The sequence below is a fragment of the Dermacentor albipictus genome, chromosome 6 (genome assembly GCF_038994185.2).
Source record: "Dermacentor albipictus isolate Rhodes 1998 colony chromosome 6, USDA_Dalb.pri_finalv2, whole genome shotgun sequence".
NCBI lineage: Eukaryota > Metazoa > Arthropoda > Arachnida > Ixodida > Ixodidae > Dermacentor > Dermacentor albipictus.
In genome coordinates, this window is record NC_091826.1 from 625,081 (window position 1) to 641,258 (window position 16,178).

Genomic DNA, 16,178 nt, shown 5'->3' on the forward strand with positions numbered 1-16,178 from the left:
GCTATAGACTTGAGTTGCTACTGAAGCAGCAACTCAAGGAGTTTTATAAGATGGGAATCACGCGACTCGTTAGTGAATGGGACAAACATCAAAATGCTCATAGAGACTACTTTTAAATAAAGTACACCATTTGCAATATATTCGCATTGGCTCACTTTCATTTGACTCGCCCTCGTACATTTTGCAGAACTCCTGCTTTTTATACGTACTCTCTGTTGCGACTATAATTGCGATGCAATTACGATACACGACCAGTGACAGCTGCTACTGCGTAATACATTGGAACATGCATTGGACAGCATCATTAAGATATTTCACTGGCCGTTGCATATGTACAAAAATGTAAACACGGTTCTTGAATGACAAAGATATATGACAAAGAATGACATTAACACATTTGTCCTCAAGTTGTTCATTTCATGCCCTTTACATTTTTCATATCAACGGTCAGCGTGTCTACAAAGTAGAAATTTTGGAATTCCCTAAGTTTTCCAGGTTTTCCCTGAGCACGTTTGCAAAATTCCCTGACTGAGTAAGAACTTTGTTCTATGTCAAGACAGAGTGACACCATGTTGTTCAATGCTGTCACTCTCTAGTAAGCATGTTGAAACAAAACAAAAAAAATTATTTAATCCAGTTTGAATAGTAAGGAGTAATATCTATTTCATTTAAAAAGAAAACAGAACGAATGTGTTAGTAAAATGCACAGCAAAAAGAATGGTAAAACCCATTCCAAATTGAGTAGAACATTCTCAAATACAAATGAAAAGGAGATGCATACATAAGGCAATATTTTTGAATACGAGCTACACCTATCAACCGATAGTGAGCTCATCGGTATGAGGCCTGAACTTTGTCACAAATATGATTCTCTCTCAGCAGTTGGGAAGTCAACCTCAACTGTCCTGACATACTCTCGGCCCGTACACAACATCTCAGTGTTGGGTTTCACTGCTTTAAAGAGTTTATTTTGGTTTGGATGAGGAACACCTGCATCTCGGCGTCAGCCAACGCTTTGTTTTTTGAGCTCAAGCTCCTTCAAAGATGCGGCGGCATGCTTCCTTTCCCGTTAATTCCTCAGTGCGTCGGTCCTTTCTGTCCTCATTCTCCTTCTGCCACGCATTCACCCCATGGATCATTTGTAGGATCCTCTTGTCAGTTGTACAGTCAACATCCGATTTTTCGGACTCCCTAGGGGCCCCAAAAACATCAGAAAATTCAGGCAGTCCGAAAAAAATTAATGCATGTCTTCAACTGCCTTTAAGGGCTGAAATTGCCACAGGCATGTCGGAAAAAGCTCCTAATGCCTGCCAGTACACTTATTAGGCATATCGGTGCTCGTACTGTGACAGGAGACGGGTGTGCACACATGCATAATTAAGGAATACATACCGTGTCCCGTGACAATTGCCCCTTCCTACGCTTGTTATGCTTCACCGCGTAACGCTGCTGTACTGAGGCGAAGCTAACTTTTGGGGACAGGCATTATGCAACGCGCTGTGCTCTGCGAGCTACGAAGCTAATCGCGAGGATTACAAAGGCGAAGTCAGTGCCATTGCTGACAGCAGCGATTTCTTTCAATGAAAAACACGGTACCACACGGCAAGAAGCTTAACAGCTAACGTGGTGGTGGCTCTGATTAATGCCATTTCAGACCTGCAGTCAGGGCAACATACATTGACTATATGGAGTACATGATGATACCACAAAGCCGTGCGAATTATCGGGCATTTCCGAAAAATAGGGCATCCGGAATATCGGTCGTTAACTACTCTGGCAATACCTCATGCCACTGACACGGCATCAATGATGATTCGTTGCAATTCCCGTTACTTAAGCCAGCATTAGCACGACTTTCGTTCCCTTTCAATAATGTTACAGCTAATTTTCCCTGATAGAAGCAAAAATTCCCTGAGTTTTCCCTGAGTATTTCCAGACTATTCAAATTTTCTGAGAATTCCCGGTTTTGCCGGTTGGTAGACACCCTGGGTATGCACTGCTTTGCTAGTTTTGAACTGTTATAGTTCTAAAGTTCGCGTGATGTATTCTTTACTTATTAAATATACAAAAAAACATGGAAGCATTGATATCAGTTATTTCGAGCAAATCTTTTGGCTCATACGAGTATATTCTTTTATGAAATAATACATATCTTGCTTGTTTTGACAGTGCGTAGCGTTAAAGAATTCGTTTGCAGCATCTTTGGCAATGGCAATGCAATTATTATTCATGTATTTAATCCCTCAACAAATTGTTTAAGGGGAAGCTTTAGCTCGGGCCCAACTCCAACGTGGCCTATTCAAATACATGCAAAACGCAGAAACACTTTTCTCAGATAACCCCTGGATCGCTTTGAATTTGTTGCATTTAAGAGAGAAAGGTAAATTCTAGTGTCTGTTGGAAGCGGAATTTTGATTTAGGGCCTGAATTTCGTTTAAAATATTTTGAAAAATTTGAAAGTTTGAAAAAAAAATAGAAGTACAACGTTTACAATCTAATAGCTTTGAATCAAGAACAGATATTGTGGTTCTGTAAACAGCAAAGCGGACAAATTTGGTATGTCAATTTGTACTTTACCTCAATTGGTTATGTTGTGTACAAGGGTACTGCAAAAGCTGTATTTCCATAATACAAATTTTTTTGAAATTCATGTGTAATATATCAATTTTGTCTGCTGTAGATGTACTATTAGATGAAACTCACAGAATTATATTATTTTTCATTGTTGAGTTACAGAGGTTTAAACTTGATGTTTTCGTTTTCTGAAAATATGCGATTTTGGCCAATTTTTAATAAAGAATTGACAACGTAAATGAAAAATTTGAAACTAGCAGTCAATAGAATTGAAGTTTTTCTTTTAAATGCAACAAAGCTCTTCAAATTTGGTGCAGCGGTTGCCGAGAAAAATTAATTCCTCTTCTACATGTATTTAGATCGCAGCACCCGAGCTAAAGCTTCCTCTTAAGGAGGAGGCCGAGTTGCAACTTGAGCCCCCGTCCCCCCAAACGAAATTTCTGGCTACGCCACTGACCCGCAGGGGAGCGCATCTCCACCACACACAGTGACCAAGAGTTGCTCTTCGAAGAACGGCTTATGTTGGTAGCAATGCCAAACAACAAAAGTTTAATATCACTGCTATAATATAGGTAATACTACAACATCTAATGCAATAAATATGAAGGCGTAGCACAAATAAATTTACCCACTTTGAACAGTTCTCACTTTTTCAGGACCCGGCCAGCCTACAGCTGTGTTCATCTCTCTGAGTGTGTCGACAAATAAGAACATGTTTTTACCAGTGGGGTGCGGGAAGGAGGAAGAAGGGGGGGGGGGGGGGAGTTTGAGGCTTCATTTATAGCGTGGTCATCTCAAAGTTGCTTGTCCCTTTGCCACTATGGCACTTGGAAACAGTGTTTTTGCTACGGTTCCAGAATCAATGATTGGCATGAAATATTGCTAGCATCCTGATTAATGTTAAGGTACACAGCTTGGCCTAGGCGTGAAGTGGTGAAGGAACATGTATGCTAATACAGTTATTTCAACAGAACACAAAGTGCGGGCTCACATTATTGCTCCTGTCTCGAAAAGCAGTGGTAAGCACGCTCTCAAGAAAGATTGTTAAACGGAACAGCGCTGCACACAAACAGCAATAGCCAAAAAAATAATAATAAGGAGGCGGGAGTGTCTATGCTTAGAACGCTGCTCCTTGCCAAAGCTACCAACCTAGAACAAGGAGGCGCTGCCCTAGCCCATGCGTACTAGCTGCAATTCAGAAAGAATTAGCGGACGGGTGGTTAGAACACACAAATTATTTTTAACGCCTTCCTCTCCCACGTGGGTTTACGTGAATACGACACTGGCATGTAGTATTTCTACTATTCTATACGCTTACATATGGTGCATTCTCCTTCGTCCGAAACAAGCCAGAACCATAGTGCCCGCAGCTGTCAGAAATTCATCTCTTTCTTAATGTCACATGACAGCGTTTGCAAGCATCGCATGAGCCGACTCACTAGTGCGGTGGCACATCAATGCTATTCACCTTGCTAGCGCATTACCACCGTTTACATGGTTACAAAGTGCTAGGATTGCAACATGCCACTTATGTCGAGTTCTTTGCAACATCTCTATTCTCCTTTGTTTTGCTAATGTTCGCTGTCTGCCAGGCGCTGCCACTCAAGCCCTTGGTGAGGCTTTGGTAGGCCTGATTTTGGTGTATACGAGAATTGATACGAATAAAAGTACCGTCCGTCCGCCCGCCCGCCCGCCCGCCCGCTGCCCCCGCTGGCTTGTTTGTTTGTTCGTCCGTCCGTCCGTCCATCTATCTATCTATCTATCGCATCCATGTAAACCATGCTTCTAATTGGGGACGATGGACTGTAGTATGGTAACTAGCTGGGCGAGTTGGTACATCTATGTGCGCTGTACGTAATGATGGAGACAATGGAGGCATGTGTTCTTACTTGAGATACACTTGCTTTCAGCGCAGCTTCCTGAGCTTCTCACAAGCACCCTGCAGGGAGTGGATAGTGCTTCGGCAACTCCAGTGCATTGATCAACACATGCCACTAATGGAGAAGGGATGGGGCGAAGTGGAGCAGGTGTCATGAGCATGGGCTGCAGGTTAGTGGAGCACTGTTTACTATTTATGCCCAGTCAAAGCGGCGGGGGGGTGGGACGGAGGTCTGCAGACATAGATGACGCCCCCCTTTCTGGAACCTGGGACCCAGGGACCCCCGGACCCTCTCGTTACTGCACCACTGGGGATATGAATGAGCACAGCTCGTCTTTCACAGCACAAGTTCACCCAATAACGATTTATAACTTACACTTTTGGCAGAGCTCGGCTCTTCACAATCATGTTGTTGACAGCATTCCTGCTGCTATGAGAGCTGAAAAACAAGTCTGCCCCATGGGAAGTACATTTCAGCAGCAGTGCTGAAGAGCACTCAATGCAGAAACAAATAACTTGATGCCAGTTGCTACTTTCACAGAGTATGCCAACAATGCGTCCAATTTCGATCTAGGTGCACAATCCTATCCACCTTATCACAGAATGGACATCGTCCCTGCCTGTCAACATGAAATCATCGTAAAATATTAACATGAAATACCAACTGCTTCAGATGCTAGAATTTAAAGCTAACATTGCATGCTCCATATCAGGATTTCAAATTACCTTGGAAGGCATCATCATGCACAAATATGAGGAATTAATCGTGAGTTGAGTATCAAACACCCACTTGCACATTTTCCCAACCTTTTGCAATGTTCACAAGGGAAATGTGTTCCATAAGGGCAAGGGTGCCTGTTGGGAAACCTCCAATACATGAACCACTCACTCACCGAGAGCCAGGGATTTCGTGGTACAGGACCCATTTGCAGAAGTATTCAGGCTCGACAACAGCTGGAGTGGGTGATGATGAAGTGATGTTGAAAAGGTTGGAAGTACTGGGCATGCCGCTACCCAGCAAGTCATTGGTCATCTTAGTCACGTTGTGTTGCCGTACAGCACTCAGGCCATTTCCACTCTCTGAAACACCAAGCCAGCTACAATCCCGTCACACACATTCAGGAGATGAAATGAAAATACCACCATATTTTATGAGTAATTACAGTCACATCAAAGGCACAGACATGTTCAGTGAAATCATAAGCAGGGCAGTGCGCACAAAAACAAAGAAAGACACAAGTGAGACAGTTGTCCATCACATACGCTTATAACAAGTTCGTGCGCCCAATGCTCAACACAGCCATTACACAAGCTTTACAAGGACCTTGGGGCAGGATGCTGCGACAAAGAAACTTACTGTGCTGTGTAATAAAAAAATTGTTCCAGTTTTGCTTGCTGCATGAAAACACACCATGTCAGTCCAATAGCGCAGCGTACGGAGTGAAGGAAGAAAGGAAACCAATAAGATGCCATCAACTATGTGCAACATCACTGACAAAGTGAACAGTGTCTAGCTCACAGGAAAAGGTCTTCTAGGTGTGTCCGAATAATGCCATCTAAGAAGACCTACTGAAGAAGGTTGCAAATAATGCCCTTACTATTCTAGCAAAGTTTGCAGGCACTAAAGAGGAATGTTAGGCCAGATTAAACTTTTGGAATACAGAATATGTGCAAGCCTGGTGAGTAAAAAAAATGGCACACCCTTGAGTTTATATTAGTTAACCTATGACATCATACTATGTTGTGAATAAAAACCTGCCACATATTTACAATTGCTGCTGCACAAAAACTGCCGAAATATGAGAAAATGCTTAAAAATCTGCAACATCACACTGACGTACTAGCACTGTGGTTCCAATACAAATTTTTTAACGAAACAAGTTCGGTTTTAATTTTCTACACTAGTAATCAATTTGCTTTCAGCAAATGATTACAGTGCTTTCAAAGAATACAAAATTATAATGTGCTTAAATTATTACTGTCACTCTTTGTGCTCCTTTCAGGGAGACAAATTCAGGTAGGTGCAATTATCATTTTAAATATGAGCAGAAAACTTGGGCTACACTGCAGTCTTTGCCATCAGACCAGTCAGCTCCAACTCAAGCCAAGCAAAACATAACATCTTGCGTGACCTGCATAACCAGAGAATACATCATTCTGCAACTAAACCAACAATAAGCCTGAACTATAAAAAAATGAGACCAACAATGTGCAAGAATTATAAAGAAATTAGGATGGCCAGTGACAAGTCTCTTGGCTCCTTTTGTTAAAGCATTCTGCTCTTTGTTCTACTATCACAGAGGAATGGATGTGTCCAGCAGTGAAGCCCCAACATGCTACACGCATACAAAGTGGACAGCAAAGGTCGACTACAAGACCGTCCTTCCCTCTACAGCTGGGCACTCCTGCAGGGATGTGCAAGGCTGCCATTCTGTGGTGCCAAATCTGGCGTGCCCTATTGGCAACTTGAGCATGGTGCTTTTTCTCCTATTTTATTGTATTGTGCATGTAAGTTATCTATTACACAATGTCACTTCACTGAATTCTTCTATAAAGCTCCCCATCATCAGCTGAGTGGCATATGCTACTCCCGATCTCCATGAAATTCAACACATTCTCTTCCTTCTGCTAAGTACTCTTCGTCTGGAGTGCACAACACTGTACGAGATATCACTGAGGCCTACATGACCACTTAGCACAAGCGCCTCATTCTTACGTCTCCAGGTCGCAAAGTCCTCCTTCGACTGGCCTATGCTGTCACCAATTTGGAACATGCCTTCACCTATAACATATTGTCGCATATTAGAGAGTGCCTCAATGCCACTCCTGTGCCGTGGAATGTGCACTCAGAATTTTATACCGGCCACCGCCGAGCTCGTGCCTGGTTACCTACCTAGCAGTCTGTGCATGCACACCAACAGCCACATCCACCACTGCACAGGGACAGTGAGTATGATCAGCTCCAGCCTCTGGAAGATAATGTTGGACTCAGTTGCTCACACCACCAACATGGCTAAGGAAGCCACCATCACCTTAGCCATTGTTGCGCCCAAACAATGACTACACCATTATTTTCTCGAATTCGCATGCTGCCTGCCGCAACTTCCAATGCCACTGCCCACCCTATACTCCGCCGTGCTTTTTAACTTTTCACGGAGATCGAATTAGACTGGACTCCCGGTTCAGAGTACCTTCACAGCAACCAAATCACTCACGCTTTCGCTATAGTTGAAGCAATCCACCAGACACCACACTGAGACGACCATGAGCGCAAGGAGCATTCTATAAGCCCCTGCACAACACACTTTTTCAACTCTGTCATGTCTCCCTCCCAGCAAAATCCCCCTTCAATTCCCTCAATAGGCACGAAGCTGCTGCCTGGTGGCAACTTCAGGGGAACACCTTCCCTCTACTAGAACAAATGTCCCCATTGCACCGAGCATGCACCCCTATACCACTTCATATAGGCATGTTGTCATACACCTAACATCCCCACAATCCTGCCATTGAACAGTGGGAAGCCATGCTGCTCAGTTTTGACCAGTGTGACCAGCAAAAACTGGTGAGGTGGTACCGACAGGCAGCAAACCCATAGCGGTCCTGGACTACGAATTTCTGCCACTGGTGCAAACTTGAAGAGAGGAGATGACTCTGGCTGGCATTCTTTGCTATTGTTACATAATGATTACTCTTTGATATTTACTATGATATTTACTAAGGTGTGATGCGCTTGGAGGCATATATTTGTTTCAGTGAGGATACTTAGGTAGCATTGCTTGTTTCACTGCATACCAGCCATCCGTTAGCCAGCTCATTTGCAGCAGTAGTATAAGTGGCTATACATATAAATCAACTTGTCATGTGTGTACTGTCTAGTGCGAACATGAAAGGCAACTGGCACCTCTTTCCTCCGCAGTCCCCACAGGGGGAAAGGGCAGCAGTTCCAATGGAGGGTTGTATTTCCCTGGCTGCTCCCCCACAGCACGTAAACCTTCAGATATTCAAGCTCTACCACTATAGAAGCATTGACATAGAATAGCATTAGACACTGTCGCGGCTAGGGTGACTTGGCCATGGCTAGGCCATGAAATTCACCAAGCCCATCGATTATGACGTCAAGCTGTAGAAAATGAAGGAAAAATGATTTATTTAGCTTAGTTACACTGCTCCAGTGCGGAATCCCACTCCATGCAGGAGCAAGTTAACATCTCACTTCACATCAGGACCCTCTGTCTACACTCTCGAAAAGTATCTACTTTTCATACCATTGTCTTTCCTAGGCAAGTCAACGAGGGAATCTGAAGACTGCCCAGCAGCAAATCATCATCATCCACTCTATTGCGATACCAAGCCCAAGCTATCCATAACCCGCAGTATCTCCACCTTGAAGAAACTGTTTGGTATTTGTGGCAAAAAGAAATCTGGCAACATCTGGTTGGTTCATCGTGGCCCATCCCGTTCCTTGCACAGTCTGCAAGGTGAAAGTCAGGCAGAGGGCGTTTTGTGGAATCCTGCAGCAGCCGGTTTGCACGCTGTCTTTCTTTTTTGCTCAGCCTGCCAGGTGATTTGACTCGACTACCTAACTGCGCTTATCCATTCGTTGACAGGTTCCCTCTCGTTAATCCTTTTCTCCGCTTTCCAGGTAATGGGTGGTGGGGGCTTTTAGTCGTCCGCGCCGCGCTGACGTCTGGTTAGGAGGTGCGGTGGTTTTACACATGGCAAACCTTCAATTAACGCCCTTGGTGGTGTTGAGACGTAACAAAAACCTCCGCCGCCAAAAGATCCGACGTGAGGGTGACCAGATGTCAGGTTGCCCGAAGCGTTGATGCTTGGTTGCAGCCTTGGGGATCATTCTAGTTGTGATGGCTGATGTCACAGGACAACCCGAGGACCCAGCCTTCACTTTGTTGTGTCCACCTCCCTGGGAATGCACAGGCACGCCCACTCGTCAGCGTGCCACGGTGACATGCCTACCGGATGCTATGATCCTCGTATCTCTTACAATGTTTTACCCGTCTCTCTGTCTTCCTCCTTTCTAGTCGTGGTCAGCTCTCTACAAGAGAGAAATAGGTTCCTTACTTAGTAACATCACTAGCGATACATACAACACAGGTTTTAAAAAAAAATTTTTTTAACTCTGACCTCGTGGCCTCGGCCCAGTTCATCTGCATTCTTATTCCGGCCAATGCAACCATCTCATTCGTCTCCCGTTTCTTTCCGACCTTTGCTTCAGCCATGCAAGAGGGTCATGGCGGATCTTGACCGAGAATTTAGCGCCTTGAATATTGTATCCTAGCTTTTGAATTGCCCATTCCATGCAACTACATTCTTTCTCCGAGGAGCTAACGCCTCTTCTTGCGGTGTCAGTTTTTGACTAAGTTACCACACAGGGTATGCTTTACCGCTTTCCTTAATTTGGGCAAGGTCGACACCCTGACCACGGCTATAGGCGTCACACCAGAGAATGCATTCTCTGCAGAAGTCTGGCAGAACAAGTACAGGCCGTGAAGACAAACCTTCCCTCTTGAACAATCTATATTTTCCAAATAAGCTCCACCAAGCTTCAACTTTTATGCGACTCACACACTAACACTTCTTTCTCTTGTCCACAAAGGACCTGCACTAATGCAAATCGAAACCATGTCGCGTAACTTACGCACTTGGCATTTCACGAAGATTCAAGCTTAATTCTAATTTCTACCATGCATGCTGTAATCAATTCTCAAATGCTGCTGTCTTATGAATACACATGTGATATACGCTCCAATGCTTGGCTTCTTTGTGTCCGACCATGACACATCTCAAAGACTCAGTACCAAAACTTTCTAAATTGTGTGATTAAAGTGGCTCCGCTAAACAACACATCTTTCTGGCAAAAAAAAAAATAAATCTCATGAACACTTATGAAAAGTTAACTGCTACTCAAGCGTGCCCTAAGAGTTTAGAACAACTAACCTAGGCTTGGCGATGTAAGCCTATCAAAAAAAAAAGAATCCTATCTACTAAACAAAACAACATATTGTAAAAACAAGGTTCCCAAAATGTACTTATGGGAAAATCATCTCCTTAAACCGCAATCGAGGCGGGTGCTGTCTGAAAGTTCCTGTCAAACAAGTCAACCCGGGATTACAAAAGGCACACATATCATTCCACTCGCTGCAGAGCCCCGATACCTTTCATACTGTCCCCCTGCCTTTTTGGTATTGGCCTCGGAATGCATGGCTTGGTTATGACCATATCGAGTCACCTGACTGCCACATTCTCCCCAGTCAGGAAGGCTAAACCTCGAAAAGAGCCAAACGAGGGGGAACACAATTGCCCCCCCCCCCCAGCTTTTGTCCACCTCCGTGCCAAACGTCGCTTTCTTTTCCACCTCGTGTGTTGACTCGTACGCACTCAGTCGAAACTTTTAAAATGACAAATGCATCTCTCTAAATCTTTCTCGGCGCTCCCCACAAGGTTTAATGGCTTTAGATTTATTCAGCCACATTGTCTTTTCTGACGCGTCCGAGTTTGAGACGCCTCTTTCTCTTGGCACCGTTTCTGGTTCTCAGTTCCGAGTGCCTTTCTTTTCTTTTCATTCGTGGCTCCTCAGCCTGACCTCAAACTTATTGAATTTCCGTCAGGGAAATCAGAAAAATTTCGTCGTCCTCCGACTTAACTATGCCTCCCAAGCTAGCTGTTTCCTCCTCATTCTTCGCACTGAGTTGTTCATTGTAATTTAGCACCTGATCTACTTTCTGGATTTCTGTCGAAGAAATCAGAAGGATTTCCTCATTCGGCTTAACTATGCCTCCCAAGCTGGTTACTTCGTCCTTCTTTGTACCGTGTTCTGAATCGTAACACAGCACCCGATTTTCTGTTTTTTCAATTTCTATCGTGGAAATCAGAAGGATTTCCTCCTCGGGCTTAACTACGCCTCCCGAGCTAGTTACTTCATCGTCCTTCTCTGTGCGGTGTTCAGCGTCCCAACACAGTGCCTGATCCTCTATCTGAGTTTCTGTCAAGGAAATCAGAAAGATTTCCTCCTCCACCTTTACTATGTTTCATACTCTTTCTTCATACTGAGTTCTTCATCGTAGTTCAGCACAGCACCTGACTCTCTTCCTGAATTTCTGAAGGGGAAATCGCAAGGATTTCCTCCTCCGGCTGAACTACGTCTCTCGAGCTAGCCGTTTCGTCCTTCTCTGCACCGTGTTCCACGTCGCAACACAGCGCCTGCTCCTCTTTCTGAATTTTGGTCAAGCAAATCGGTTCCTCGTGAAATTCCTCTGTGGAGAGCTTGTATTTAGCGAGCAAACCCGCCTTCACTAAACTGTACTTGTCTGCCTCGGCCTCGCTCAGTCAGACTACAACCTTTCTTTTCCAGCCATCTGTGAGCTCGTCCTCATCGAAATACACTTCCTCAATTGCCCTATGAATTTAAGGCTTCTTTAACCTAGGGTTAATCCCCACACTGAGCTCTGCTGCCAAGAGCAGCAGCTCCTCTTTCTTTAACCCTGTAAAATTCATGCTTTTCAAGAGCTGACCATAACTTCGCCTGTGTTGACCGCACACACGGTGGTGATCAAATATACCTAATTGCTCGATAGGACCCTGTCCTTATCATCCGGCAAAACGTAGTCGCTCAAGCGCTCACCCAATGTTGAGCTTGCGAAGGTTGTGTCTCCGGGAGCCACGTTCCCAGGTCCGTTCATCCTAGATGGTGGAAGTGCCTTCTGCTGCTTTTCGTTCAGTTTCCTCGAGTCGTACTAGACTCCACGCCGTTACTGTGATGGTTGCGTCTCCCTGGAGGTCTGCCAATCCCGGATCTGCAGAAGATGCTCTTCCGGTGTAGTTTTCTTCTACCTTAAAAGTTTGTGTCTCCTAGAGCCACGTACAGAAGTCCACTGATCCCAAATCATAAGGACTGCCTTCTTGATCTCTTCCTTCCAGATTCCTCGAGTCATCCAAGACTCCATGCCATTACTGCAACATTTGTGCCTCCCTGAGCCATGAAGAGGAAGTCTGCTGATCCCGGATCTGCAGAAGTCGCCCTTCTGTATATAGTTTTCCTTGATCTTTGAAGTTCATGTCTCCCGGAGCCACGTACACAGGCTTGTGGATCCCAGATCGTGAGGACTGCCTTCTTGATCTCACCACTGCCAAGTTGTTGCGGCCAGGGTGGCATTCAGGGCATGGAATCCACCAAGCCCATCAACTACGATGTCAAGTTGTAGAAAATGAAGGAAAAAGGGTTTATTTAGCTTTGTTACATGGCTCCAGTGCAGAAGCCCACTCCATGCAGCAGCAAGTTAATGCCTCAGTTCACATCAGGACCCTCTGTTGACACTCTCGAAAAGTATCTGCTTTTCATCCCGTCGTCTTCCCTAGGTGAATCGACTATGGAATCTGAAGACTGTCAAGCAGCAAATCACCATCGTCGGTTCCATTGCGATACCATGCCCAGGCTATCCATAACCAGCAGTAACTCTGCCTCAAAGAAACTGTTTGGAATTTGTGGCAAAAAGAAATCATCCGGCGGCACGTAGTTGGTTCGTCGTGGCCCACCCCGTTCTTTGCACAGTCTGCAAGGTGAAATTCAGGCTGAGGGCCTTACAGCATCCAGAATTCTGCAGCAGCCGATTTGCACGCTGTCTTTCTTCTTCGCTCAGCCTGCAAGGTGAGGCGTGGGCTGAGGGCCTTTCGTGGAATCTTGGTGCAGCCGGTTTGCATGCTGTCTTTCTTCTTTGCTCAGCCTGCTAGGTGATTTGACTTGTCTAATTTACTGCGCTTATCCATTCGTTGATAGGTTCCCTTTCGTTCATCCTTTTCTCCGGTTTCCAGGTAATGGGGGGGTGAGCACATTTAGTGGTCCACGCCGTGCTGACGTCTGGTTAGGGGGTTTGGTGGTTTGATATGTGGCAAACGTTGACACCCTTGGTGGTGTTGAAACGTAGCAATACGTTCATATGCACACAAAAGCATGCATAGCTAGAGAAATTTCAGTCTTCAACAAATGTATGTGTGGTTATGCTGCAAGAGTGCCACTCATAAGGACATATGCTCTGGTATTTTATATGACGAGAAATTAGTTACTACTCAGAAATAAAGCAAGCCTGAAAAATTATGGAGATCTGATGCACACGTTGGAATCCATGCAGAGCAGAGCATCAGTCAAGCTGTGTACTCTAAATAGTGCACAACTGAGTGTTCTTCCATGCTATGCAGCATGAAACCTCAAACAATGCTTATGTTTGTCTACCGCAAAAAACAAAACTCCAATCTCACGCAATTCTTACGTTTATGCACTACACTGCTCACAAGCTATGCTGAAATAAAAACACCAAGTTAGGCGGATGCACAGTGAGATGTCTAAGCAATGATATCACGAGAATGAAGGCTATGTATGATGCATGTCGAGAGCAATCTTCTCACCCGATATGTGTAAACTTAAGCAAGATCATCAAGAAGGCACGTAGTACGATTTCTGTCCCAAGAGGCGCATTATCAGGTACACGAGACAGCAAAAAGGTATGTGTACGGAAACAAAGGGCAACGACAACACGCCCACATCTGCGTTATCGCACATGGACACAGACGGGCACAAACGACTCTCATTACCGTGCGCGTGCGCATTAACATGTTCAATCGCGTTATTCTCACGACAAAATGGAAAAAGCTCTTGTAGGTTAAGGTCCTGCAAACTTGCGCACCACAATTTAATGTTATAAGCACCAGGTACCGAGCTGAAATATAACACGTATAACATGTCGTTAAAATGCTGCGCGAATTTTAAGGATGACTAGAAGATCAACGAGAAAGAAAACAGCGCCAAAATAAGCGGCAGCAAACTATGGTCAATTACATAACCGCCCTCCCTTAGAACGAGGATTTGTACTTGCGAGCAATATGCATTGTCGGTACACACACAAGCTCTCAATCGGAAACTGCTCATTGAATCTCGCTTTGACGAGCCGTCAGCTGTCAGCGGACACAGCATAAACATGCAGCAACCATCAAGCACCGCATTGTTTACCTACTGCAGCAAAATCTACTCATGATATATACTTGTGACAATAAGACATGACGAGACTTTTTCGTCAAGTTCATTTGATGTTATGCGATTGGTGTGTGAGCACAGGCTTAAGCTCATGAAGGAAAGCAGTTGCAGGAGCCTAGACACCAGCAAACAAAGCAAATAGTTACCTCTAAGTAGAGTCGGGGTGTATCAACAGTTCAAATGGACATGAAAGTGGCAGAAATCAGCAGCAGAAAACAAACGATCATGAATGGAACACCGATACTCCGATCAGTAGCTGAAAGCTGAATCCGATTGGTAGGGTATGAAACCATAGCGTTTCCTACAATGTATGCATTGACTACAACAGGGAACTCTGGCGCTGCAGTCGTTGTCCACGAGATGTTCATTTGAGGAATCGGCAGCCGTTTGTGCGCAAGCGCGAGTAAGAGCGAGCGCGAGAGAGATAATCTGGGGGCTTTTGCTCCTTGAATATATGCAATGATATGACTCTGCCTAGGCCACAACCTACTGTATAAGGGTCGTGGCCTAGGCACAGTCAGACCTAGGCACAGACCTCTTCATACTACTGTAGGTCGTGGCCTATGGGCGTCTTGCGCTGGAGTTTGAAGTACATTAGCGGCGCCTGGTGGCGGCGCGGGAAACGACATCTGGGTCGTACCAGCTTGGGTCGTATTGAACCCTGGCTGTGGCGAAGCACGTTTCTAGGCCGAGTTTTGCGTCGATCCGCACTTTTTCCTGCCCTGTTGCGAGTGCGAAAAGGCTCATCACTTCTCACAGACCATGCCGACCACGCTGATTCTACCGTTTTCCTTCAAGGCCTCACGAAGTGGAGCGTCGGGCGCGCTGCATAGCTGCAGTTCGTCGCGCTGAGTAAGCGAAACTTCGCGCCATGCTGACTGCTTCGCCTGTCTTGAAGCTTGCTTGATTATCTGCGTTCTAAATTTCGGTCTTTTGCACCTTTAGTCCCGACAGCACACCGACATAGCAGCAGGCATGGCTGGTAATTCACGATTCGAGACCCGGCCACAGCGACAATTAACAATTCGACCGATGCGAAGTGGTCAAGTGGCCAGGTGTGTGCAAATGACCACAAATGGCCGGGCTGATTCGGTGACAATTCACTACCCCACTACGAGCAGCACAGGTTAGAGAGTTAAATGTGCTCATACTTGACCTCAAGTCAGCATGTTGAGGCAGCGCAGCAAGGTAGTATTGATTACAGCAGATCGATGTTCGAGCGCTGTCATTAAAAGCTACGTCAAGCGAGCAGCGCACGAGCTCGCGCTGCAGCGCGATTCGCATGCGAGCTCATATGCATTGCATCAGTTATTACCAGTTACTAAAAGGGACAGATGGCCGCTACGACAACGCAGGCATAACTACTTGTTTAGCGGCATTCAGTCAACAAAGATTGCAGGAGGCCCGCCGTTCCGCGGCGGCATGTCGAAAGACCGCTGCCTTCGCGGCGCGTACGATCGTGTGCTCGAGCAGTTCCGTACACATGATGTATGCTTATCGCTGCTGTGTATTCATTTACATCAAGCATTTCCTCGCGTTTGTGCGCCTGAATCTAGCAGCGTGCAAACCTAACCTGAAGTTCCACTTCGTACGCGACTCGCTTCACTTGCGATTGACACCGCGCTAAAACTTCGCCGCTTAATTCTTGAACGGCATACAGGTATTCGGCACTGCATAATTTCT

General features: G+C 45.3%; 1 protein-coding gene across 15 annotated transcripts in view; it reads right to left on the reverse strand.

Moving 5' to 3' along the window:
* The window catches only part of LOC139060737 (transmembrane protein adipocyte-associated 1 homolog), a 274,253-nt gene extending 259,317 nt beyond the window's left edge, over positions 1 to 14,936 (reverse strand). For 5 of the 15 annotated variants that reach the window (XM_070539795.1, XM_070539783.1, XM_070539793.1 and 2 more), the window contains exons 1-3: positions 14,476 to 14,509; positions 7,347 to 7,422; positions 5,347 to 5,550 (exon numbers count right to left, since the gene is read on the reverse strand). In XM_070539795.1, the coding sequence (XP_070395896.1) occupies positions 5,347 to 5,550; positions 7,347 to 7,422; positions 14,476 to 14,494 (299 nt within the window). In that variant the 5' untranslated portion in view covers positions 14,495 to 14,509. Of the gene's footprint in view, positions 1 to 4,463; positions 4,569 to 5,346; positions 5,551 to 7,346; positions 7,423 to 13,870; positions 14,039 to 14,363; positions 14,406 to 14,475; positions 14,510 to 14,641 lie in introns of those variants that run through there. The other 10 variants (XM_070539794.1, XM_070539785.1, XM_070539789.1 and 7 more) reach the window with 10 other exon arrangements.
* Between the last annotated feature and the right edge of the window lie 1,242 nt (positions 14,937 to 16,178).